This window comes from Diabrotica virgifera, chromosome 2, assembly GCF_917563875.1.
Source record: "Diabrotica virgifera virgifera chromosome 2, PGI_DIABVI_V3a".
NCBI lineage: Eukaryota > Metazoa > Arthropoda > Insecta > Coleoptera > Chrysomelidae > Diabrotica > Diabrotica virgifera.
In genome coordinates this window covers 281329582-281357431 of record NC_065444.1, presented here as the reverse complement: position 1 = coordinate 281357431, position 27850 = coordinate 281329582, and the positions used below count along the sequence as shown (strand labels likewise).

At 30.7% G+C, this 27850-nt stretch overlaps 2 protein-coding genes across 2 annotated transcripts in view; both read left to right on the top strand.

The window, feature by feature from the left end:
- Nucleotides 1-27850, top strand: part of LOC126879895 (tachykinin-like peptides receptor 86C) — an 883727-nt gene that overhangs the window by 362313 nt on the left and 493564 nt on the right. The gene's annotated exons all lie outside the window — the stretch shown is intronic.
- LOC126879900 (uncharacterized) lies at nt 1161-27145 on the top strand. Its single transcript, XM_050643245.1, has 2 exons — nt 1161-2050; nt 26642-27145. Exons 1-2 carry the CDS (start codon nt 1277-1279, stop codon nt 27086-27088), a joined length of 1221 nt encoding a protein of 406 aa, XP_050499202.1. The 5' UTR covers nt 1161-1276; the 3' UTR covers nt 27089-27145.

The following is a 27850-nucleotide window of genomic DNA, read 5'->3' as shown; positions in this document are numbered from 1 at the left end:
TTAAGTTGCTAATTGGGGGGTGATCTTCCTGATTTTTTTGCCAAAACAAAAGGGACCAACTTAATTTTGAGCGTAACTTGCTTACATTTGGTGCTAGAATTTTTTTTTATAAAAACAGAAATAAAGCTTTTTTTAAACACTTTGAAAAAGTTAAAATGTGTTTTCCCCAAGAATGCTTCCTTATTTGTATATTTCACATTGAATTATTCTATTTGGAATTTTTCGAATATTAACCTATTTTTCATTAGCTATAACTCTGCTTTTGCTGGATATAGAGACCTAATATATACCTACACCGATTTTTTCACTTTTTTATAGGCTATAGTTTTGCTAAGAATATTTTTTTCGAGAAAATGCTTACGTTTTGAGTTATTTGCGAAAAACCGTCTAAAAACGTGGTTATTTTGTTGAAAAATGAACATATTTCCTTTCAAATAACTCGAGAAGTATTGATTTGGTGAAAAAACTCTATAGAACAAAAGTTGCTTAAAATTAGTCAGTTTATCCATTTTGGGACTTAACTTGAACATACATATATTTTTTCACTCCCGAGGTGGGGTGAAACTCACCCCCAGGGCAAAAGCACACATCGGCACGATATCACTTTTTTTCTATGACATGTTAGCTATGCGTATGCCAAATTTCATGCCAATCCAAGTGGTTCTTTAAAATTTACAGCAAAAACCGTGAAAGAATGTACTAGGTATTATTTTTGCCAATATAAAATAGGTACTAAACTTTTCAAAAGGAAAAAAAATAAAATGTAAAAACAGACTCAAAAGAAAATATGTAATATTGTTGTCCGCTAGTGTATTTATATATGAAATTGAATTATAAAAATCGGTCCTTCAGTTAATAAATAAATAAATAAATACATAATATATACTTTCTAAATTTGATATAATACAATTTTATCTTTCCCGTTCCAATGACGAATCGGTTTTATTATTTCTATTTAACTATTATTTTGTGCATCACCCGTAAAATAATTTTGAAACTTGTACTAATGCTGGTAGTATGATATCAATTTTGTGACGCTCCTTTGAATCAGTTATTTTAATTCAAACTGCAAGGTGAAGTTTAAATGGTTGTTACATAAATAAATACAAGTAGGAATTTCCGCGGTAGAGGAGCAAAATACATGTTTGCCGAAAACCACTGCGCAAGCCAAACATGATTCTTTATTAGATACAAGGCTGCAGTGGATGTTGTTTATCATCTATTTTTTTTCAATCAGTAGATCGCGTTGAGTGTGAGTGTAACATTAACATTGACAATGGAATTAAGCGAACAACAAAGACAACTGATCGACAGGGTCGCCAAAGAGAACGGTATCAGTGATTACGAAGTGATTTCAAATGCAGGATCATTCAAAGGTGACAATTTTATGGGAATAATAAGCACAATTTTAATCAAAAGTGGTGACAAAACATTGGAACTGGTTTTAAAATCTGCACATACAAACGAAGCTTTTAGAAAAGCTGCTCCTCTTCACGATGCTTATGAACGAGAAATATATCTGTATGAACATGTGTTTGAGGAGTTTAAAAAATTTCAAAAGCAATACAATATTGTAGATCCATTTACTAGTGTACCTAAAGCATATTTGTGTACTTCAGAAGATGGCCACGAAGGTCTTTTAATGGAGAATCTAAAAACACAAGGATACAAACTTTGGAATAAGAAAATTCCAATGAACCCTGGTCATATCAAAGCAGTCCTAAAAGAATATGCCAAATTCCATGCTGTTTCTCTGGCAATGAAAGATAAAAATCCTGAACAATTTAGCAAACTTAGCGCCAATGTATATAAAAATGTTTTTGAAGGAAATGCGACTTATAGTGATGAAGAGAGATTAAAGGCATTTATTACTTCAGGAATGCAAAGTGGATACCAAGTTGTAGCAGGTGATTCAGAACTGACGGAATGTCTCAAAAAAGTCCAAAGTACAGTTATTGATACTTTTTCGAAAGAACTTAAGAAAGAAAAATATAAGCTGGTTATTAATCACGGAGATTGCTGGTGTAATAACTTTTTATTTAGATATGAAGTAAGTATATTCTTAGAATAAAAATATTAAGGAAATTTTTACTTTCTAAATTGGAAAATGACAATTTTTGAATTTTTTATAGAAAAAACTATTATATTTATTTTCATAATTTTTTATACGTTGTTAAGAAGGTTTCTTGTTATACAAAAAACTTTTTGGGGACGTTTAGTTGGTTTTACCTACTGCAGATGGCGGTATCCAAAAGATGCACCTTAATTTGGGAGATGCTTTTCTGCCTTTCTGTAATATTTTTTTAAATTCCAACGGGATTCAATTCGTGAGACTTAAAACTAATCAATAAAACTTAAAAAAGTTATTTTTTATATCGTTATGGTCTTTATACGCGATTTTATAGAAAGTTGGAAAAACGTCTGTTTTGGTCTCCTAAAGTTGGGTTATTATAACTTTTGACAGGTTTATTTAGTAGTGTGTAATAATATATAAAGTTTCAAAAATAATTGGTTCCTAGATTTTGAAAAAAACGTTTCCCAGTTTTGAAAAATGTTATTTCGAAAAAAACACTTTTAAAATATTTTTACTGTAATTTTATCGAATAAAATGATCATATTTATTTTTTTCTCCCTCTAATCAGCTATTTCTGGAACATATTGGGTGCCCTTACTGTCCAGTAAAAGCTGTAAGTGATCGGTCAAAGCTTTTTTATCAGTCTGCTTTCTTTTGATATCCTCTGCTTCTATTGGGAGCAATTCGTCGATATTTTTCGGCCAACTCAATGTTATTTCTAAAATTTTTATTCCCATAACGAGCATTTAAGGTAGATGGCATAATGCTGCCGTGCTTAGCGAAAACGCCGTATCTGCAAAAATCTTAAAAAATTATATTTATACATTTTTCTAACCCAAATGTGCATATCTATCTTATTTGCTTACTAAAAATGACGTAAGTTAAGCCAAAATACAGTAAACACAACGCATTTTATGCCGTATCTGCAAAAATGTTCATGGATACTTAGAATAAATGCGTCATCTGAAAAATATTTAGAAGAAACGCCGTATTTAAAGGTCACTTGCCGCATTTATCCCAAGCAGGCACTAGATGCGGCGTTCTGCCTAAGCATTTGACAGATTTTTACAGCATGTGTAAAATTTTTAATAAGGTTAGTTTGTTGCCATTTTTCAACGTCAACGGTTGTTTGATATATTTTTTTAAATATGTCAAATAGAATAAAGTCAATACTGCAGAAGGCTATTTTGTCTTTATCAATAGAAAATCTAAACACATGTTTGAGTTGTTGGTGATCAAGAAACATTGTGTGGTTCTAAAAACAATGCGGTACTACTAAGTGAGACAAATACTTCCACTAAATGTGGAGTTTCCTGAGGTATAGCGGAGTTTCCTATGTGTACGTATATTGTTGTTGATGCGACATTGTATTATTACGTTACATCAGGCATTTTAAATGTTTAAAGTTTGTTCGAAATACGAATTTTGGTTTGACGTATTTTGATCGCCGTAGGTCGTAGAATTTCCAAATAAAAAATGTGTTAAAAGTACATAGTTAAATCAATGTCTAATAATTAATAATTAAAAATAAACTTGATCGTAAATGTTATTCGTTTCTGGAATGTTTTTAATTTTAAAATGCAAGAAACGCCCCTTAGCGGCAAACTTATTAATTCCAAAATTATTTGCACTTTTTTTGTCCATTTTCATGACACACTTTTATAAAAAAATATTTTTTATTCTCCTTTTTCATCGTTATATTGTATTTATTATACAGTAGACTCCCTCTATAACGAGAACTGAAATGGCAGACTAATTACCTCGTTATACGCGGATCTCGTTATATCAGACAAAAATAATATTGTGCATACATATATAGTTGTCTAAAATATTAACTTTCTATTATAGTGATGCCATTCGGAGCAATATAAGATGCTAAAAATATTGTTTCCTCGACAATAAGGCTTCGCCATCATAAATTATAATTTTTTTACAATATTCAGTATCGGCCAATAGATAAACAGAACAGGAAGAAGTTTATTATAGGTAGGCGGTGGATTTTTATTAAAGCACTACCCTCGATAACCGCACAGATGTTGGGATTTTATGTATAGAGGTAGGAAGTTGGGGTATTTACTTATAGCCATTACAGCGCTAAAAATAGATAAAGAATAATAAAGATACATATTTTACGATTTCATTTTTCCTCGTTATAGAGGTTTTCAGTTCAATAGGAATTTCATGGGACACCTAGTGTACCTCGTTATAAGCAAAACCTCGTAATAACCGTGTTCGTTATAGAGAGAGTCTACTGTATTATAAAATAAGAAAATGCTTAGCGCAAACGCAGTACTGCATTCTTCCTAAGGAGGAAGAAGTTAATTTATGTAGTATACTTAGAAAGAACGCAGTAACATGAATTTTTAGAGTAAATAAAATATATTTTGCCAATCTTATGTATAAATATAAATTCTATGATATTTATTATGTATATAAAGTACAAAACAAAAAAAAATTCTAAATAGTTTTCAACAGCTAGACATTTAAACAAAAACCGATTTTACTCAAATGTGATCTCTCTGCAGATACGGCGTTTTTCCTAAGGACGGCAGAATGTATCACTAGATTTTAATATGTTTACTGAGGAACTGGATAATTCAGAATCTTTCTCTGTAGTAAACTGATTACAAATGTTGAATGGGTTGCATGTGAGAGTTCATTTTAAATGAAGTAAAAGACAGACGTACTCTCAATCATTTATTGTAACTTCCGATGACCGGTTTCGCTCTTTAAAGTATGTAGAGCATCTTAAGATCAACGGTTATAAGTCAGCAGTAAATGATTCGGATATACAAGGAGCTACTACCTCAGTATTCATTAACATGATGTTTTGCTTAAGTTATGCTAACGGGATATGGTGGAATATACGGAGAATATTACAAAGGTAAACAAGTTTATGGGAATTGTTAATTTTTGAAGGTGAAGAGATAGTTGTTGGAAGACAACCACCAAATCTGTGCCTGTTATTATGTTTGTGAAGTAAACTATAGTGAATGTCATATATACAATTTTTTTAAAATGTGATGGTTTTAATGGTTTTAAAGATTTTTATTTCTATTTATTAAAAGATTTTGTTTTTATTTATATTTATTAAAAGACTTCTATTTATTGGTGTATGTGTTAGTGCAAGATTGACAACGTTTGGATTAAGACGGGTCGAATGTGTAATATGTATGTTAGATGTGGGTGTGCAGCTGTAACCTAAATTGTTAAGGTCAGTACTTCTTGATGTTTTTAATGAAAGGAGTAGTGGTCGTACAAGGGATGACCAATCAGAAAGCTTAAAAGTTGTAGCTAAAATATTAAATTAGCAGTCATATAATAAAATCAGTAATAAATGTGAATTGATAGACAACAATGTAGGTACATAAAACTGAGATATAAATTAAAGGGTGGAGAATTAGAGTAGAAAGAAAGATAGAAATTAAAAATTCAGTTGAAAGTAATTGATTATAAATTGAGACTATGTTTTAATGATATAAGCAGTGAAGAAATATTAATAAACTATTGAATCAGATAAAAGAAATGAATAGTAATAGATTATATTTTGAGGGTATACCTACATTGTGTTTTAAAATTCGTCAATAAATAAATAAGTAAATTCACAAAAAAAACCGGTCGTCGGAAGTTACAATAAATGATTGAGAGTACGTCTGTCTTTTACTTCATTTAAACTGATTACCTTTAAATTTTGTTTTAAGAGTGTAGACGCAAATATTTTACGGCTATCCCTACTTTGTCTGTTAGTCCAGGGCGCATCTGTTTTGAGATGGACGTTGAGAGGCGACTCAAATTTTTTTGCAGAAATTGCTTGAAAATAAATCAAATAATAATATTTGAGTTATCCTCCCTCTCAAAAAGGTCCGGAACATTGTTTAAATAATCAAAATGTCAAAAATTTAAGGAAAAATTCGATTTTTTTCTTCGTTTTTTGATTATAACTTTAAAAGTATTCATTTCCGAGAAAAGTTCTACTGACATAAAAGTTGCGTAATTAAATTTCCTACAATATAGAATTAGTTAAAAATTTAAAAAATAGTTACCCTAGTTGCAAAATAGCAATAATTGCGAAAAAACCATACAAAAACAAGTATTCGCATTTTACGTTTTTCAGCCATTTATGCTACACTTAGTACCTTCATATTTCATTCAAAAAAACTTTATGATACAGTAAAACAATACTGTAAATTCCATTAAGATTGGTTTAATAGATTTTGCAATCCAGCTTTCGCACAAAAAATTCATTTTTTCAAAACCTTACAGGACTGAAAATAAAGCAGATAGCAAGTTGAAATTTTTTTTGCTTATAGAAGTTTACTGTACCTTTCATTTGCAATTTTCAAAATTTAAATCGAATAATTACCACGGCGTCAGAAAATTTTTGAAATAAACAATAATTTTTGGTGCTACGCGCAGGACAGCGGTGTTCGATTCACACAAGTTGATTTCCAACAAAAATTTCTTCCAATCTTTATTTAATATATTATTTTCTTACTCTATATTTTGTTGTATTTTAATATTTTAATTCCACAAAAATCAAACTAATTTTATAATTGTTTGTGAAATATTGTTTAAACAATTGCATTTGTTTAAAAATAATGAACTTTTATTATTTAAGTTAAAATATATGAACAAAGAAAGTTTTTGCTAATAAAAGTGTTATTTCAAAGGATAGAGTATGTGTTTTTATTTTGCAATAAACAAATTTATTTATATATATCGAAATGTAATAAAAATTAAAATGTATCAATCATTATCAAAGGTCATTGGAATGCCCAATCAGAGCAAACTATCCGCTGTCTTGCGCGTAGCACTAATAATTAATGTTTATTTAAAAAAATTCCTGACGCCGTGGTGTTAATCGATTTTAATTTTGCAAAATTGCAAATGAAAGGTACAGTACACTTCTATACGCAAAAAAAAATTTCAACTTGCTATCTGCTTTATTTTCAATCCTGTAACATTTTGAAAAAATGAATTTTTTTTACGAAAGCTGGATTGAAAAATTTATTTTGCAAAATCTATTGAACCGATCTTAATGAAATTTACAGTATTGTTTTACTGTATCATAAAGTTTTTTGGGGTGAAATATAAAGGTCCTAAGTGTAGCATAAATGGTTGAAAAACGTAAAATGCGAATACTTGTTTTTGTATGTTTTTTTCACAATTATTGCTATTTTGCAACAAGGGTGACTATTTTTTAAATTTTTAGTCAATTCTATATTGTAGTAAATTTAATTACGCAACTTTTATGTCAGTTTAACTTTTCTCGGAAATGAATACTTTTAAAGTTATAATCAAAAAACCAAGAAAAAATTCGAATTTTTCCTTAATTTTTTGACATTTTGATTATTTAAACAATGTTCCGGACCTTTTTGAGAGGGAGGATAACTCAAATATTATTATTTGATTTATTTTCAAGCAATTTCTGCAAAAAAATTTGAGTCACCTCTCAACGTCCAAATGTACTAATATTTTTACAGATGCGCCCTGGTCTATGTCTTTACCCGGAAAATTACGTGTAGTAAAATTCTCAGTGGTATGGATATGTAAACATGACTTGACAATATCATCATTAACTTTACAGAGATGGCTTTTGAATGTTCTTGGATAACTGTTACTTAGTATAATTGCATTATTAATTCAGTTAATTAATATGATAATTTTTTCACTATGTATTCAGTGATTGTAATAATTTATATACTGTACAACAAAAACTAATACTCAATCGAGAAAAGAGGAAATGTGATTTTTTAATAATACACTATGCATCAAAATTAATGCACCATCTTAAAAATTAGACAATTTGATTTCTCGTATTTCCTTAACATGTTGTTCGATTTAAGTGATTTTTTTAGTATGTTATAGCTTTATTCTTCAAGAATATCCATGTAATAATATACTCTGGGCTAATTAGCAAAATTCATGGAAAAGGTATTTACCAGCAATTTTATTGCTGGAATCGAATTATAAGATCCTACATATTAATAATATAGGTATGCAAAGTCCACAGATATTGCGCTACTTTTTTTATAAACAAAATGGCGCCGAAAAATCGTATTTTTTTCAATTATTGCTCTATAACTCCGAAGATTTTAACTTTACACCAAAAATACTCAAATAAAAATTCACCTCAATTTAATTCTACATAGAGGCAGGTTTTTCCCGATTTGCTCCGACGAAAATTTTCCACGGAAAATGTGGGTTTTCCCAACAAAATCTCGAATTTTCAAATAAATTTTTTGGGCCAGTAATTATTTATCAATAATTATATGGCTTGGTGAAATAAAAGCTTTCTTGGTATAGATTATAAATTCAGAAGCCGCTTAAAATGAAACGAATATTTTAGCAACAATTCAATTGTTAATTAACAATTTACAGTCGCAATAACAACCAAAATAATCATGAGACATTGATCAAATTTAGAAAGGTTATAAAGGTGTGATGCCTATTTAATATTTTGTCGACAAAATATAAATTTTTCATTTTTTTGCATAATCTTTAAATGTTTAAAAAAAAATTGTTATAAACAAATTAACATTTCTTAGAAATTGTTTATTATATTCTAATTTTAAAAAATACTGAAAATGCGTATTTCATAGGTCTTGAAAATGAATACTTTAAAAAAAATTTCCAACCATTTGCAAAAAAGGTATGAAACAGCAAAATAAATATACGGTTTCTCCATTGTTTATAATTTGTTTTAATTGTTTCGAAGCTTAAAAGTGAGTCTATGGTACAATCTAATTACTCACAAAGAATGTCAAAAATTAGTGCAATGGTTATATTTTAATCAAAGATTAAAAATACTTTTTTTTTGTAATTTTTAGCGCGAAAGTAGGCTTTATACAGAGCCGGAGATAAAATGTTCACTCGAAGCGACTGACACGCTTAAACTCGCGCGAGTTGTGTATGTGGGCGGGTAGCTACGGTATTGTATTATTCTACTTTCGCGCGTGTAAATTACAAGAAAATATATTTATAATCTTTAATTAAAATATAACCATTAAGCTGATAATGGATATTTTTCTATAAATAATTAGCTTGTACTTTAAACTCACTTCTACGCTTTGAAAGAATTAAAAAAAATTATTAACACCGTAGTAATCATATGTTTACTTTGCTGTTTCATAACTTTTTTGAAAATGGTTGCAAACAAGTTTTAAAACATTTTCAAGATATTTGAAATGCGCATTTTAGCTATTTTTTAAATTATAATATAATAAAAACTTTCTGAGAAACGTTAATTTGTTTATAACTATTTTTTTTAACATTTAAAGATTATGCAAAAAAATAAAAAATTTATATTTTGTCAACAAAATGTTAAATAGACATCTCATGTTTATAAGATTTCAAAGTTTGATTAGTGTATCATAATTATTTTGGTTATTATTGCGACCGTAAATTATTAATTAACAATTGAATTGTTGCTAAAATATTCATTTAATTTTCACCAGCTTCTGGAACTATAATTTAAACCAAGAAGGCTTTTAATTCACCAAATTATTTAATTATTGGTAAATAATTACTTATCTAAAACTTTATTTGAAAATTAAAGATTTTGTTGGGAAAACCCGCATTTTCCGAGGAAAATTTTCGTCGGAGCAGATCGGGAAAAACACGTCTCTATACAGAATTTAATCACGGTGAATTTTTATTTGAGTGTTTTTGTTATAAATTTAAAATATTCGGAGTTATAGAGCAATAATTGAAAAAAACACGATTTTCGGGCGCCATTTTGTTTATAAAAAATGTACCACACTATCTGAGGACTTTGCATACCTATATTATTAATATATAGGATCTTATAATTCGATTCCAGCAATAAAATTGCTGGTAAATAACTTTTCCCAAAAATGGCCTATTCTCCGATAATCAGCCCAGACTAATATTATTGTTAAAGAGGTAAGCTTTATTGTATACCGGGTGTAACAATGATAGTGTGTTTTTTCCTCAAAGTGTGGAACACCCTGTGGAATATTCTAGCGTATATAAAATATTAAAATTAAAACTCAACTGTAGCCTTAGACTTTCTTAATATTTCGCTTTTTGACTTATTCGCTTATGTTGGAGAATAAAAAGTTAGGTACTATAACAACTAACAATGTTATTCATCAATACAGGGTATTTCTAAATAAGTGCGACAAACTTTAAGGGGTAATTCTGGATGAAAAAATAATGACCGTGTGCTTTATAAACATATGTCCGCAAATGCTGTATTTCCGAGATACGGGATGTTGAATTTTTTCTTACACCTGACGATTTATTTATTGCTCTAAAAATGGTTAAGATATGCAAACGAAATTTGGTAAGTTTTAAGAGGTGGTTATTGCGCATTTTTTGACATACAATTAAGAATTTTATATTCACCATTGGCGTGCATATGGGTATAAACATTTTATATACATCCCGTATGCACGCCAATGGTGAATATAAAATTCTTAATTGTATGTCAAAAAATGCGCAATAACTACCTCTTAAAACCTACCAAATTTCATTTGCATATCTCAACTGGTTTTAGAGCAATAAATAAATCGTCAGTTTGTAAGAAAAAATTCAACATCCCGTATCTCGGAAACGAAGCATTTGTGGACATATGTTTATAAAGCAAACTGTCATTATATTTTCAAGCAGAATTACCCCGTAACGTTTGTCGCACTTATTTAGAAACACCCAGTATTAATGAATAACATGGCTAGTTGTTAAAGTACCTAACTTTTTTCTTATCCCACATAAGCGAATAAATCAAAAAGCAAAATGTTAAGAAAGCCTAAGGCTACAGTTGAGTATTAATTTCAATATTTTATATAATATGCCAGAATATTTCACAGGGTGTTCCAAACTTTGATGAAAAAACACACTATCATTTTTACACCCGGTATACAATAACGCTTACCTTTTTGGCAATATTATTATTACATTGATATTCTTGAAGAATAAAGCTTTAATCTGCTAAAAAAATTAGTCAAATCAGACAACAGGTTTAGGAAATATGAGACATCAAAAATTTCCCATTTTTAAGGTGGTGCGGTAATTTTGATGCTTAGTGTATATTGTTATAATACTATGGAACGCTTACAAGTTTGAACATCTTTAACAACAAAATACTTGGATCACAGAATATATCTGGTGTATTCTCTGCTTGGATCTTCCATAAATAATAAACAATAAATAACTTTTTATTAAGTTCACGTTTTAAATCAATAATTATTTATCAAATACACTATCAATATTATTTAATCAACCACTCAAAATATTCCCGATGCCATGTCAAATATTTAAAATTGTCACTGCCTTGTCACCTACATTCGACTCAGTGCGTTGTATGACAAAAATAGCGAATGTTCGATTTGCACGGACATAGTATCCATTTTTTAGAATCTTGAAAAAACTAATAAAATTTTTTTAAAAATTTAAACACAAAATGAAAGACTAAATTATTATATAAATATAGAATAAATAAAAATTTTCTATTTAACGAGATATTTAAAATTTAAAATCACACTACATTTTCTCTTAGTTTTTCACCCCTGTAACTTATTAAAATAAACATTATAGAAGTTTTCTGGGACTTCCGGCCCTCGGTAATAAAGTAGTCTTTCATTCTGCGTGTAAATTTTTCAAAAATATTTATTACTTTTCCCATGATTCGAAAAAAATGAATCCCATTTAAATAGCATTGGAGCCGAAACTTTGTATCGGTCCCCTTAATATTATGCTTATTTCCATGCGTCCTTTTATTTCGACTGCCTTTTAAATGACCACTAGATCAAGGAATTTCCCCATTTATTCTCCGAACTTATCTCAGTTTTCCATCAAGAACTAATCAGTAGTCATTTGGTTTCCTTAAACGGTTTTGGCTTCCTTAAATAAAAAACTTCCTAATCATGTGTTTTCTCACAATATATAAAATTAAACCATTGTACATAATCACTAGTAGATTAAGAAGTTTATTTTTCATTTTCGTGATAATGTTAAAAACTTAATGAACTAACCTAATGCTGAAAGCTTTTATGCTTTTTTTACACAATGTTTTTTCGTCTTCATTTCATTGCATTTACTGATAGAATTTGTTTTAGTAAGGGATGCTAAATTTGCAGCTACTCGAGCGTTATGGGGACCTATTGGCTTGTGAAGATTAGGCCCTAAAACCAAAAAAAGTTAAGTTAAGTTTTCCATAAAGTGGGGGACTTTATATTTTTTAATTTAATTTTCCATTTCCAATAATCATTTTTTATTTTCGATTGTAGTGCCATCTATCCATAATTCGAAAAAATGTCTCGAATAGCTACTTATTTTTACGTAAGGAATCCAAATCTGCAATAAAAAATGGGGTTCCTATTTAAGATTTTGAAGTACCCCCCACCCTTCCCCCTAGCCGTGGGTGGTTGTGTTTAACATCACGAGATAGATTTTAAAAAAATATTTAACACGTATTTTTCAGTTTTTTGATCTTATGCCCATTTTGCGAAATATCGCGGGTTTCTATTTAAAATTTTAAAGTTACTCCCACCCTCTCTCCCCTCTCTCTCTCTCCGTGGAGGTCGTGTTTAGTATCATTCGATACATTCTTGAAAAATATTGAACACGTATTTTTCAGTTTTTCGATCTGACGTTTATTTCGCGAAATATTTGCTTTTTTTGTGAAACTTTGTGACTCGCACATTTCCTTACAACGGCCCTGCTGAAATCGTCAGATTTTTGAAATATAGATTGTTCTGCACGTACTTAACGTTATCTATGACGATTTCGAAATTTTCTGAGAATAGATTTTTTTTCGAGCCCCCTTAAAGAACTCCCCTGTCCATATAGGTAGGAGTCCATATAGGTAGGAGTCCATATAGGTACAGGTGATATAACAGAAAGATTAGTAAATGAAGCGTGTAAGCTGGGTCTACAAATAAATCAAACGAAAAGCAAGGTTATGAAAGTAGGAAGAGAAAGGGGGGATGGGACAAAGTTCAATGTAAGCACACAATTAGGAGAGTTTGAGTTTGAAGAAATAGACGAATTTGTATATCTAGGATCAAGGATAACAAACAAGTGTGAAGAAATGAAAGAAATTGATGCCAGATTGAGTAAATCCAATCGACCTGCGGGAGCCATGAATTATTTACTAAGATCAAAGCAGCTGTCATGGAATACGAAATTCAGGATTTATAAGACTATAATAAGACCAACGGCGATATATGGATGTGAGACATGGATACTCAACCAAACAACAAAAGAAACAGTAAGAATATGGGAGAGGAAAATACTCAGAAGAATATTAGGAGGCAAGAGAACAGAGGAAGAATATATAAGAAGGACAAATGAGGAAATTTATAATATTTACAGAGAACCACAAATAGATTGCGTAATAAAATCAAGAAGGTTGCAGTGGCTGGGCCATATAGAAAGAATGAACGATGACGGAGTTGTCAAGAAAATAGCATGGAGAGTACCAGATTTTAAAAGAAAGAGAGGAAGATCACGAAAGCGATGGAGAGAGGCGGTAGTAGAAGACCTAAAAGAAAAGAGAGTAACAGACTGGAAGAAGGTGACAAGTAACAGAAAGGTATGGAAAAGAACAACAAAGCTCTGGGCCTAAAAGGCCTGTAAAAAAGCTAAATATATATAGGTACAGGTACATTTAGAGGGTACAAGGTTTCTCCCCGTGTGATTTTCTGGCGCGTTCGAGTAATAGGGGGAGTGCATTTAGATTTTCACTTCGGAAAAAATCAAACAAGATAGAACTTTTTGTAATTTCATTAAGAAATGTTTAATAAACAACATATGAAAAAGTTCTACTCGAGAAGTGGGTGCTTCATTTTTTATTAAATAAATGAACTACGAAGTTTGATGTTTTTTTAAATAACTCCAAAAATATAAATTTTAGAACAAAACTGACTTGACCATTGAAAAATTCAGAAAATTTTAGAAAAAAAACCACTCTTCTCACAAACATTGGCGCACTGTAAACTAGCGTACGGCGAAGTGCACGGTTGAGTTATTTTAATGTATTTATTTAACTAATGGATCAAATGAAATTTTACAAATTGAACCTAAAAGAATAATAATTAAGCTATCTTATAGTTATAATAAAAAGAAATTAAATGTATGGGCGTAAGTACGGTGGGGGCGGAAAATGAGCTTTTCATGAATTTTGTTTAAAAATGCTTTAAAAATGTGTAACTAATACAATTTTTCTTATAAAACCCTCAATTTTGCACAACTTACCTCTAAAGCATCGTACTAAATGATGTTTCATTCAAAAAAATATCAAAAATGTAATTAAAATGATATGACGTCTTAAAAAATGTAATTTTTGAAATCTTCGTAGTTTTATAGAATTACCACCATTTTAAGACGGTATTCTGGGATAACAGAAGAAAAGTTGTTTGGAATTAAAATTTGTTTTAGTGTTCAATTACATCCTTCTAATTACAATATTGTGAATAATAAAGGCACTTGACTCTTAAGAAAAATTCATATTTTTTACATACCTCGTATAAAATTAAAAAAGTTTAATATCTGATGGTTGTATCTTAGATTTGAGACCAGGGAGAGCATTTTATGAAGAATAACTTTTTTCGTAAAAGTGATAATAAAATAGTTATCATAATTGTAATAAAATGTTGATGAGTATCCGTAATTTGAGAAAAATTTGAAAAAAAAATTTCGATTAGAATAATATAATTGCATATTTAAACATAGTTTTTAATTTCAAACAACTTTTCATAATAGCATTTTTTGATAGTCTGAAATATAAAGATACTTTACTCTTTAACGAAATTCATCTTTTTGACATAACTCGTATAAAATTGATAAAATTTGATATATGATGGTTGAGTTTTAGATTTTTGACTATCCAGAGCATTTTATGAAGAATAACCTTTTTTCGTAAAATTGATAATAAAAAATTTTTCCATGTGGTTCCTAGCTACGCAGACACACTGTATAAAAGCTTCTGTATAAGAATTTTCAAATTGCAATGCCATATTCGGATTCAGTATAATCAAAAACAAAATAGAAACATATTTGATCAAAGTAAAATGATGAATTTAAGAATATTTTTAAAATTATTTGTACAAAACAATTGTTATTGTTTAAACAATTAATAAACAATTAGCGGCCAAATCCGCGAGTAGAACTTTTTACTTTAACATGTACCTATATAAACTAACAAAAAAAGTTTTAGAAAAATATAAGCTTGTTTGAATTTTTCCGAAACAATGCATGTTTTCGTTCTAATTGCACTCTCCTATAACTGCAAAAATCCCTTCTTGGGTTCCCCTACCATTTTAGCATATCCTAATGAAGCAAATAAATTTTGAGAAAGCTCCATAATATCAAAGAATTTCTCTTATCCTGCCCTTTCAATTAATGACTGCAACCTCAAAATAAAACTATAGTTTACATAACGTATCAGTCAATACTGTCCAAATGCCGCTAAGATCAATTCTTACACCGTCTGTCACGTCGTTTGTTTTAAACATAAAACAACAAATCACTCCGACATGTCGATTTTTTTCCAAATGAAATTGTATCAAAGTTTCGGTTTGATGAACCTCTATCAGGTAAAAGCCACACACTCAATTCTTTATACATAAACCCAAAATTATAAATTAATAAAACTGTGTATCGTTTATTTAGGAAAATGTCATCACTTCTGATGAAACTAATCTAAGATTATCAATTGTGTAATTTTTAGAATATTTCTTAGTTTATAAAACGATTATCCACAAGCAAATATCTGTTTTTATATAGGAACTGACGATTACAAATTGGAGGTCGACCTCAATAATGTATTTTTTATTTAATATGAGAACCAGAGAATACTCTAGTCATCTAGTCATTGATAATAAAATTATTTGCCTAACCTTGACACTTCATATGCAGTGTTAAGTGCGTTGAATAATATATTACATCTATCTAAATAGCGTTTATTATGTAAATACAAAGTTCATGTTTTGTATACAAGAACAGCTTGTTTAATCTCATGACTGTTAGTTTTCTAATTGATGTATCAAAATAGTTATTTTATTAGATAAAGGCAGTTTTTGTTTTTATTTGATTCAGAGTTGGACCACCATCTCCATATAGCTACATATTTCAGCATATATGCATCTTCAGTGAAGCTATTCAGTCACAACTCTGAAACGAATATCAACAATCCTGCCTATTTATAGTGCAATCACTGAAGGTGGATATGAGTTATTACCTCGGATTTCGTTGAACCTCCATCGGTTTGCATGAAAATTGGTGAGTGGTTAGAGGATATCTCAAGGAACAAAGGTGACATGGTGCCAACTTACGCTTTTACCCTGGGGGTGGATGCCACCCCTCCTCGGGGGTGAAAATTATTTTATTAAAAATAATCCCACAATTCGATAGAGGGACAAATTATAAGCAAAATTTGTTTTATAAATTTATTAAAATAAATCAAAACTTTTTGAGTTATTAGAGATCAAAGATTTTAATTTTTCGTGAGAAAAATGTATGTTTTAACCGATTTTTCATAAATAACTCAAAAACTATAAGGTTTTGCAAAAAAGTTATTATTATCAAAATTGAGGCTAATAAAAAACCAAATAAACTCCTTACTAGAAGAATCTTTCAATGTTAAGTAAAAGTGAGTTATAGGTAATTGAATATATATTTCTTTCGTCGAGTACCCAAATCTAAGTATTCAAGCTTAAATACCGGGAAAATTGTGCATTTTATAACATAAACTTATTAACCATTTGTCAAAGTTCATAGAAATATCTATCAAATAAGCCCTCGAAAATGTTATTTTTTTTTTGTAAATAACTCCGTTAATTTTTAAGATATAAGGTTCGCCTAAAAACTAATTAAAAGTAGATTCAAAGAGCTATTAAAAAACTTCAAAATTAGTCTTTTAGACCTCTTACTTTTTTAAAAATAAAAGGTTAAATGGCCCCGGTTACATGGTTCTCGCAGCAAAATTGAAATATTAAACGTTTCTATCTCGGTTATTTTTTAGTCTACGGAGATAGTAAAATGGATAAAGTATTTGGAACAGAAAAAACTAAAATTTAGTTATATATGATTGTTTACGTATATTGAGTAATTTTAGAGTTATTATCAAAAGAAAATGAAAAGTAGGATATTTTAAAAATTCTGATTTTTTTTAAATTATATCTTTTTTTTTTCAAAAATATGCATTATCAAAAGAAAATGAAAAGTAGGATATTTTAAAAATTCTGATTTTTTTTAAATTATATCTTTTTTTTTTCAAAAATATGCATTTTAAACCGGTCAAAATTGTTGAAATCATTAACTATGTATCTAATCTAAAGAAATTCTTGTGAGGATTACTACAAATTTTAATTTTTGTGGAAATGGCGTATGTTTTATTTTTCACTTTTTCCTAAAAAAAATCGAAAGGGTCCTCTTATTTTCATCATAACTTGCTTAATTTTGATGCTATTAACTTCCACTGGAGCTCATTTGATAGGTATTCCGAAGAACTTTGACAAGTGCTTAACAAGTATATTATATAAAATGCATCGTTTTCCCGTTATGTAAGCTTGAATACTTAGATTTGAGTACTCGTCGAAAAAAATATACATTCAATTACCCATAACTCACTTTGAAATAACACTAGTTTAGTTGGGGAGTGTATCAGTGGCGTGCTGGCCATATAAATTAATCGGTGCAATCACCGAGAGGCCGCGGCCTCTTGAGGCCGGTCAAAGAGGTCCACAAAAAATTTTAGATGTAACTAAAAAAATATTTTTTTAATTTCTAATCGAATGTTAATTTACAGTAGACTTAATACAGTAGAACCCCGCAAATCCGAACCAACGGAAAGTGAAAAAAAATTTAAAAATTCAAAATAAAAATTTAAAAACATGTTTATTATGTGAGAAAATAATTACGTAAGATGCTAGCTACAGAATTAAACACTGGAACACTAATGGGTGAATAAAAGCGTCGAGTTAGACTAAACACAATCAATAAAGGAATGTGCATAATACACATTTTCCATGGTCTACTATGGACGAAAACATTGAAAAAGATAAGAAACATGAGAAATATAGTGTAATCAATATCCAGATTACAAATTAAATGAATCATTTACATGGCCGAATTCCCACCATGTCCCATGTCCCGTGACGAAACAAAACTACTGGCGTTAGCGATTTAATATTTCAGTGATCTAAATATTTTTCAGCTTTAGAATATTGGAGGCATAAACGTGCGGATAGAGTTTCATAAAGGGATCGGTGGCAGTCCAAATCTTTTAAAAATCATCTTCGTTAGCTTCTTAGGCTAACTTTCGGATAATCCGAACATTTCAGAATCCGAACAGGCTGTCCCCCAATTAGTTCGGATTTACGGGGTTCTACTGTAGTATCTATTATAAAACATTTTAAAAAAATCAAAAATTTTTTTAATTGTAAAATACAAGTTAAGTAGGTAATTGAGTAAGACTAAATACATAAATAGATTGCTAGAGATAATATTTATTTTCATGCCTACAAGTATATTTATGGTTTTCCAATTTTCTTCAAACATGTATGAAGTATGTACCTACTCTGCAGAATAAAAAATGGAAAAACGTCTTGCACAATTTTGACCGAATTATTGGAAGTATCAAAAAACGATTTGATCAAGACAAATCGTTTTATGATGATATAATCACTCTACATCCTAGAAATTTTGATACAATAAAAAATGGTATACCTTTAACGACATTTACATCATTTACTGAAAAATTCAGAAATTGTTATCCTACCATATCTGGGACTTCAATTTAAAAAAAGTCGTGGATTTGGCTGATAAATCGATTGTATTAAAAATAGGATTTTGCAAAATACTGAAATTATTGATGAATATCTATGTTGTTCAGTCTACAGAAAATATAAAGGAAGCTTTTCAACGTTGAAATACATAAAAAAATCGGTTAAGAAGTACTTTAACACAAGATCACCTGAAAACATTTATGCTAAGGGCTATAAAAAAAAAGAAGCTTTGAATGAGCTTAAAAATGATGAAATAATCCACGAATTTGCTCAAAAATTTACTTTAATGCGGAAATTATAAAATAATGTTTAGATTATTGTGTTGTATTAACATTCTAAATATTGTTAAATCAAAGTATTTGCACTCTACTTGTATTTGTACTTTCTTGTATAATTGATTTACTTAACTCCAACTTAACACATAACTGAAAAATTCTCAAAATTTTATTTTACTTTTATCTTAATTACATCAAATTCATATTATATTTATTCAGGAAATTATGGTTTCTGCCTTACTACATACAATATTGTCATACATGTCATTTACTATTTGTCAGATTGCGTATTCTTAAATAAAAAAATATAGCAAATTAAAAAAAATCATTGAATTCAAAGTTTTATGTTTGATTTAAAAATAATTTATATTTTTGTTTATTTGATTTTATAAATAACGAGTAAAACATCCTTACAATATAAGGTAAAAGGAGGATGGGAGGCCGCTTTTCTATAAAATTACCGGGCCGCTTGAAAAGTTCCAGCACGCCACTGGAGTGTATTAAATATTTTATTATCTTTTATTTTGGTAATAGTAGCTTTAAAAAAAAAGGTTATAGTTTTTGAGTAATACGTGAAAAAAAAGCTTTAAAACATGCATTTTTTTAAGAAAAAATAAAATTTTTGATATTCAATAACTCAAAAAGTATTGATTTATGTTAATAACTTTTTATAACAAATTTTGCTTAGAAGTTGCCCCTCTATCGATTTCGGGTATTATTTTTAATTAAAAAAATTTCACACCCGAGAAGGGGGTATCCACCCCCAGGGTAAAAGCGCAAGTTGGCATCATGTCACCTTTGTTCCTTGAAGTATCTTCTAAGTACTCACCAATTTTCATGAAAATCGATGAAGGTTCAACGAAATCGGAGGTGAAAACCTTCAGTGACGCCACTATTAAGGGAAAACATCGCGATGCAATGTTTCCACCCTTTGAGACGCAAAACAGCGACATCTCTCTAAATGTGAGGAAGACGAAAAGCTCTAGATACAAAGTTTGCTACTTTTATACAATTAGAATAATTGAGATAATAATAATAAAGAATATTTTAAATCCAAGACTTTTCGTTAAGAAACTGCTTTCTGGCTGCATCCTGTATCTCCAGCTTTTACAATATATAAGCACAAGAGACGACGAATATAGAAGAAAGCAAATAAAGTTATTTTATTGTTTCTCAAAACAAAATATTACCTATTAACTTTACGAAAAAAAGTTATTCTTCATAAAAAGCTCAGCATGGTCTAACACTGTTAACTCTTTCCCTTCTTCTTTTTCAGCCTTAAGTAATACAACTTTGGACATAGGCCTCCAACAATCCAATCCAGTGTTTTCTATTTTGCGCCACCTGTTTCCAGTTGTGTCCTACAATCTTCTTAATGGCATCGGCCCACCTCATTTGTAGCCCTCCTCTGCTACTCCTTCCTAACCATGGTCTCCATTGTTGTATTCAGCGGCGGCTCGTGGGTCAATCTTCAGGGGGGTCATTTTGGTTTGAAAACTTCAAACTGTTGATTTTTTAAAGTATTTAAAAGATCTTTTAGCATTTATATTTTAGATAAAAAATACAGACTTAGATAAAACTCAATACTATTTACCCTAGTTTTCCGAAAATTAAATTTGTCTTTTTTTAGAGTAAATCTTTTAAAAAATATAGGAAAAATGGTATGAACAGGTTATTGACTGATATATAGATAGGAATATTTATAGTATAATAAATTGTAAATTTATTAAAACGAAACTTACTTTAAATATTTTTATATTTTAAGTCAATTCTTCTATCCTTTAGTTCTGCAAAATAGTCTATGACCTTCTCATTGAAATTTGGAATGCTCTTGACAAGCGTTTTCTCGATGCTCAGCATAGACAAGGCACTAAGTCTAGGTTGTCCCATCGTATTACGCAGGAATGTTTTTACTCTTTTTAAAGTAGAAAAACATCTCTCACTTTCCACGGTTGTCATAGGGAGTGTGCACAAAATATTTAATAACTTCACTGCTTCAGAAAATGTTTCAGACAAATTCATGTTAATAAAAAGCTGAAGTATGGCTACTGCACCAGCACTATTGCGAAAATCCTCACGACAATATAAGACTTCAAGTTCCGATTTTAGTTTGGAAATATTCACTGTGGGATAATTAGCCGTCACCATTTTTAAAATATTTTGCGGAAAGTTGGTAGTGTATGCTTCAAATTTCTCTATGTAGAATAACTGTGAAATCATGAGATGATCATTGAAACTAAACCTGTGATTTATTTCAGATATAATAATATCACAAATTTCAAGTGCAGTTCGTCGCTTTGGATCCTCTGCAGTAGTTTTTCTTTTTTTTGCTGTTGATGTGCTTGGTACTTCTGATTCCAAAATAGTATTTCTAATTATTTGGATATTGTTGTTAAAAGACAGGATACAATTTTTGACAGATATAACATCAATGTCTCGCATTTGCAATTGTTTAAACAATATATCAACATGGGGCATTATTTTATGGAAAAAATTTAACCAAAATAAAAAATGCTCATCTTCCAAATGTCTTTTTAAACCAGTTGCTTGATTTATATTGTTACCATCTTGCTCCTCATCAATAATTTCCTCTAAGCAAGATTTTAAATCATCTTTATAAGTGTATACAATTTCAACACATTTTGTATTGAAAGCCCATCGAGTAGGCGCAGCTTTAGGTAGCCTTACTTTAACCACTCTATCCAGAACCATCGTACGTTTTGGAGATCGGCCGAAAAAGGACGAAAATCCGTGTAAATTTGCAAAAAATATTTTTATCGGTTTGTGTTGACTCGCCGCTTTTTGGAGGATAAGATTAAATTGATGGGCATAGCAGTGAATGAAGTGTGCATTTGGGTATATTTCTTTAATTTTTGTTTGTACTCCTCCCAGTTTACCGCTCATGACTGATGCACCATCGTAACTTTGGGCAATCAATTTTTCAGGTGCTTCATTAATTTTTAATAATTGAAGTTCTTCCAATATTACATTAGTTAAATGTTGTGCTGTAGTACCTAGGGGGTTAACAAATTTCCAAAATCTTTCATGTACAATACCAGTTAATACATATCGCAATATGATAATCATCTGCGTTTTATTGGAGCTGTCTGTGGTCTCATCTACTTGAATGGCCACAAAATTTGTCTGGCCAATCTCCTTCATGATATGAGTATGCACAATGGCTAACATTGATTCTAAAATATCGTTCTGAATTGTTTTCGATGTTCCTTTAAATACTGTACTTTTTTCAATGTGTTCTTTAAACATTAAATCCAGTTCAGAAACAAAATCGATAAGGCCCAGAAAAATTCCACGATTATTGGAGCTGTCACTTTCGTCATGACCGCGCAATGCAATTTCGAAAACTCCACAAAATTTTACACAGTCGATTAGTTTGTTTAAAATATACCTATTTTTAGATACCAATTCATTAAAGTCATGCACAGATTTACGATATACACTATCAAGTTGCTGTCTTATGTTAACACGTCCTAAACTTGCGTAACTCATTGATGAATTTATATGAGTAGTTGAAGAGGCATGTTTTGTAATTTTCACTTTTAAATGCTTAATGTCAGTTACTCCATTTTTCGCCCATACAGCGTCATTCGAAAACAGTAAACACGGATAGCAAAAAAATGCATTTCTCACACTGCAGCCACAAATCCAATCACACAAATTGTACATTGATTCTTTAAAATATCTTTGAATGTCCTTACCCCTATCCTTTGTTGTTTGTTTTAAATTCATGTTTGGTTTTGGTCGACCACTTTCTTTTTTCTCAAGCCGCCGTTCATAATTTAGTGTTCCAGCAGATTTTAAGGCAATTATTTCGTCAACAACACTCATCTTGTTTTCTAACTAAACGTGAGGCCGTCGACTCTACTAGAGGTATACGACGGAAAGGTCACTCCCACTCTCGCCCACGAAATTGCTATCTGCCGTCTCTTTTCTATTTTACATGCATTTGTCCATAAGCCATAAGAACTGTATATAGACAATTTAAAATACGGCCCAGCCACGGGCTTGTGTATAGCGCGAGGCGCGACGTTATTATATCTATTATATTTGTTTTGCCAATGGAGACTGCTGAGAGAGAATTTTATATTTCAGAGTGAAGTTTTAGATAAAAGATATTTTTAATAAAATTGGTATTTTTATGAGATTATTTTAGGGGGGTCATTGACCAATTGACCCTAAGGAGGAGCCGCGCTTGGTTGTATTTCGTGATACCATCTTTTATCCTTCAGTCAGCATTGTGTCCTGCGAAGCTCCATTTTAATTTGGCAGCATGTTCTCCTGAATCTTCTACCTTGATTTTGCTGCTAATCCATTTGTTTGTTTGTTGTCTATAAGCCTATGTTTCCTTGTCTATAATTTTTTAATGGATTGGTAATGTTTTTTTTATAGAATATGGTATCTTTTTCTTCTTTTCTCTTGGCTCTACAACTGTGAGTCTTGGCCGTGTTTATTTTTTCCTCGATTTTGCCGGTTTTGTGAAATAATATCCCATTGTTGTATCCCCATGTTATACGTAGATTATTTGTTACTACACCCTTCCATCTTTTTCTTCGCGAACAACTGATTTTCTGCTATCGGTCCTTTCCCAGAAGGTTGTAGTTAATAGTGTTTCGATCATCATTAGCTCTCAGTATTACGATTTTCTTGATGTATCGTACTATGCTTTTATCTCCATAGATTACTTGGACTTCCTGGGTGTGCTTTCGTCTCCACTTTCCTGTTATCTCATCTCTATAAGGCCCAAAGATGGTCCGGATGATTCTCCGTTCTAGGACTAATAATTTTGTTGTTTCATACTGGGTCAGTGTCTATAAATCTCTTCCATGCGTCATTATGAGGCAAAGTATAGTTTTATATTACCTTGTTTTAGCTGACTTTGAGAGAAATTTTGATTTAAGTAGCGTCGCCAGATAATAATACGCTCTTCTATTTCCTGACATAATTTCAACTGCTACATGTTTTTCATAACTATTTTCGATTGTTATCACTCTCCCAAGTATTTGAATTCTTTGACAACTTCGAAATTACATTTATGCTTATCAAAATATTTTGTCCAGTTCTCTGTCTTTAATTTTTGGTAACTATTATGTACTTGGTCTTATTTTCGTTGACCTTAAGACCAATTTTTCTATCCCAGCTTTCAAAAAGGGTAAAAGCTTCGCAGTTATGTCGTCGTAGTCAGCAAAAGCTAACAGTCCTTTTTTTTATCTAGCCAGCGAGGCCATTTGTTAATTGTAGTTGTGCTTTCCTAACTGCATCCATGGGGAGATCCTTTCGGGTAGTTGCGGCGCCATTTACATCTTTAACCCTGTTTCAAGTAACTAGTGCCGATGTACACTAGCCCAGGGGGACCGACGGCTTAACGTGCTCTCCGAGGCACGGTGAGACGGCTCGTGTCATTATTTGAAATGAAAATGGTTTGTCTTTGGCAGGGCTCGAACCCACGTGACTGGCGTATGAGGCCAGCGGAATTGCCGTTACTCCACGGCCGCTCACATGACTCTAAAATGAAGTGGAATAACAAAGGGGAAAGTTGATCGTCTTTCCTTAGACCCATTTTGATTTGATTTTCATCTACTGCTGCCAATTCTGATTGCTAAGTGCACATGAACTCTACATACACATCTTGGTTAATTCTACCAGTTTCAGGATTCTTCCATTTCCACCACAGTTTATCCTTTTCTCCCACAGTATATCCCTGTTTATAGAATCATTAGCTTGTTTAAAATCTAAAAAAATTTGATGTATACAGAATTTTGCATATTTTTTTAAATTTCAACTATAGTAAGGTTTTAAAATACCATGTTTGGGATCGGAATTCAATTAGCGCCTCTTTGTAAAGACAATGAAGTCGAATTTATTAAGTAACAAGACATTTACTCAACACTCACAATACATATTACCCTATCTAATTTAGTCCACGTGGTGAGACCGCTCCCGTCTGAAAACATTTCTGATTCGGTTTCTTTGTGGATTCCTATTCAAAAATATCTCCTTTAAACAAATCTGAAGGGTGCCGGGCGGAATTTTTGGGCAGAAATTGTTTAAACAATTTTTTTTAAACAAATACAAAAGATCACCTTTTTTGACTCGAAGAATATTTTTTTAGATTTTTTGGGTCATTCTAAATAAGAAATGTATCTTATGATTTTTCTCAGAAGTTGATAGTTTTCGAGTTATAGGCGATTTAAATTCTGAAAAATGCGAAAATACGCATTTTCAAGGCTTAAAAACTCACATTTAAGTTAGTATTTTTGAGGTTGCTAACTACTTGAATTGTAGTTTAAACATTCATTTTCAAGATTCTGCAGACTGATCGGGTTTAACTTCAATTTACACCGTTGTTTTTTAATTGTTAATTATGCGTGTCCATCCGATTTTTTGCCGGTGCGGCTCGCACTATCTCCAAAAATTTCCTATTTTCCTTCGAAAATTAAAATTTAAAGCGCATTTTCGGATTTTAAATCGCTTATAATTTTAAAACTATTAATTTTGAGAAAAATGACAAGAGCCCTATTCTATTTAGAATGTCCCGAAAAATCTAAAAAATATATTTTTCGGTGGAAAATAGGAAATTTTTGGAAATAGTGAGCGCCGCATCGGCAAAAAAATCGGATGGACACGCATAATTAACAATTAAAAAACAACGGTGCAAATTAAAGTTAGACCTGATCAGTCTGCAGAATCTTGAAAATGAATGTTTAAACTACAATTCAAGTACTTCGCAACCTCAAAAATACTAATTTAAATATGAGTTTTTAAGCCTTGAAAATGCGTATTTTCGCATTTTTCAGATTTTAAATCGACTATAACTCGAAAACTATCAATTTATGAGAAAAACCACAAGATACCTTTCTTATTTAGAATGACCAAAAAATCCAAAAAAATATTCTTCGAGTCAAAAAAGGTGATCTTTTGTATTTGTTTAAAAAAATTGTTTAAACAATTTCTGCCCAAAAATTCCGCCCGGCACCCTTCAGATTTGTTTAAAGGGAACATTTTTTAATAGGAATCCACAAAGAAACCAAATCAGAAATTTTTTCAGACGGGAGCGGTCTCACCACATGGACTAATTTCGAAATCAACCGTACCAAGCCAATGGCCATTAGTTGTCAAGACATTAAGCTAAATAAAAAAATACCATATTTTTGCGTATAAAGTTCGTCCGATATAAGTTTTCCCATGCGTCACAATTCATTTTCAAACAAATTAAGCCAAACATAAAGTGAAACGTACGCCCATGTGTGTATTCAGTCGAACCCGCTTATTAGAATACCGGTTATAGGAATATTGCGCTTTAAGGAATAGAAGTTTGAGGTCCCGAAACGTTTCTACTAGCCACTAACTGTATATAGTATACAAAATGTATATACACAGCGACGACGTTCGTTTCACTTTATGTTTTGACTTAATTTGTTTGAAAATGAATCGTGACGCATGGGAAAAGTTATAGCGGACGAACAATATAACAGCTTTAAAATAAATATAACTTTACCTCCCTTAAAATATATATGTTTTAGGATCCCGAAAACATTGAAAACCCCTCAAATCTTCGAATATTGGATTGGCAGTTATCTTCCTTGTCTACACCAGCATACGATATAAGCTATTTCTTCATAGTCAATAGTTCAAAAGAAGTATTTGACGATTACAAAACATACCTAAAACTCTACCATGATACTCTTTCTTCACAACTACTCAACTTCGGTTGTGATCCAGAAAAACTATTCCCATACTCGTTGTTAGAAGAACACTTGAAAGTTCTGTTTCCGTTTGGTCTCTACATGAGCTTTATGATCGTTAAAGTGATGGTTTCGGAATCTGAAGAAGCACCAGATTTTGTGGAAATTTCAGAACAAAACGGTGATCTTGTCAAGGGCATGAGTTTCAACGTAAAAAATATGGACGAATATGGAAGGAGAGTCAAAAATATTATTTTATTTTTAAGAGATAATAACTACATATGAATACTTTCTAAATTTTAATTTAATTTGTTACTTTTAAATAAAATGTTATAATTTTTATTGGATGTTTTATTTATTACAAGTAAAATTTAATAAAAATTTTTGTCCTGGTAAACTAATATACGTTTCAAGTAAAATTTAATAAAAAATTTTGGTCTTGGTAAAAGGTATATTATTTTAAAAAGCCCTATAGGGCTACAAACATCGAACAGAACGTTTTCGCTCTAAAAAGAGCATCATCAGTGTTGCCTAAAATAAGTATAACCATATTAATTATCAAAATGTTGAACTTAAAGTGATGACCAAGGTAGAATCAAAGTTTGGTTATACTTACAAGAACATGGTGAGCCAACCAAAAAATACGAAGGTCAAAGCCTTTCAAAAATGGACTAAAAGTCACATCAAAATGCTAACATAGCAAATTCCAAAGGATGGATATAATCCCTAAGGATATGGCCCTAGGATAACATATGACTCCCACACGTTGTAAGTGGGTCAAAGGTAACAAATTAGGTCATTATGTTACAAGAGCTGACAGGCAACTAAGATATGAGATATCAAAAGCGAATCTGTCTGATGTCAAGACAACAATTGTCAATGGAACTTGAAGTATCATGAAAAATTGGTTACACAGCTACTAAATTTATAGTTGTTTATAGTACAAGCAATGATAACAGCTAACATCAGTGTGTTGGAATTATAAAAATAAAGAGTTAGTGAGAATAGATTATCTAGATGTAAAATAGAAGGGGGGAATTTGAGTAC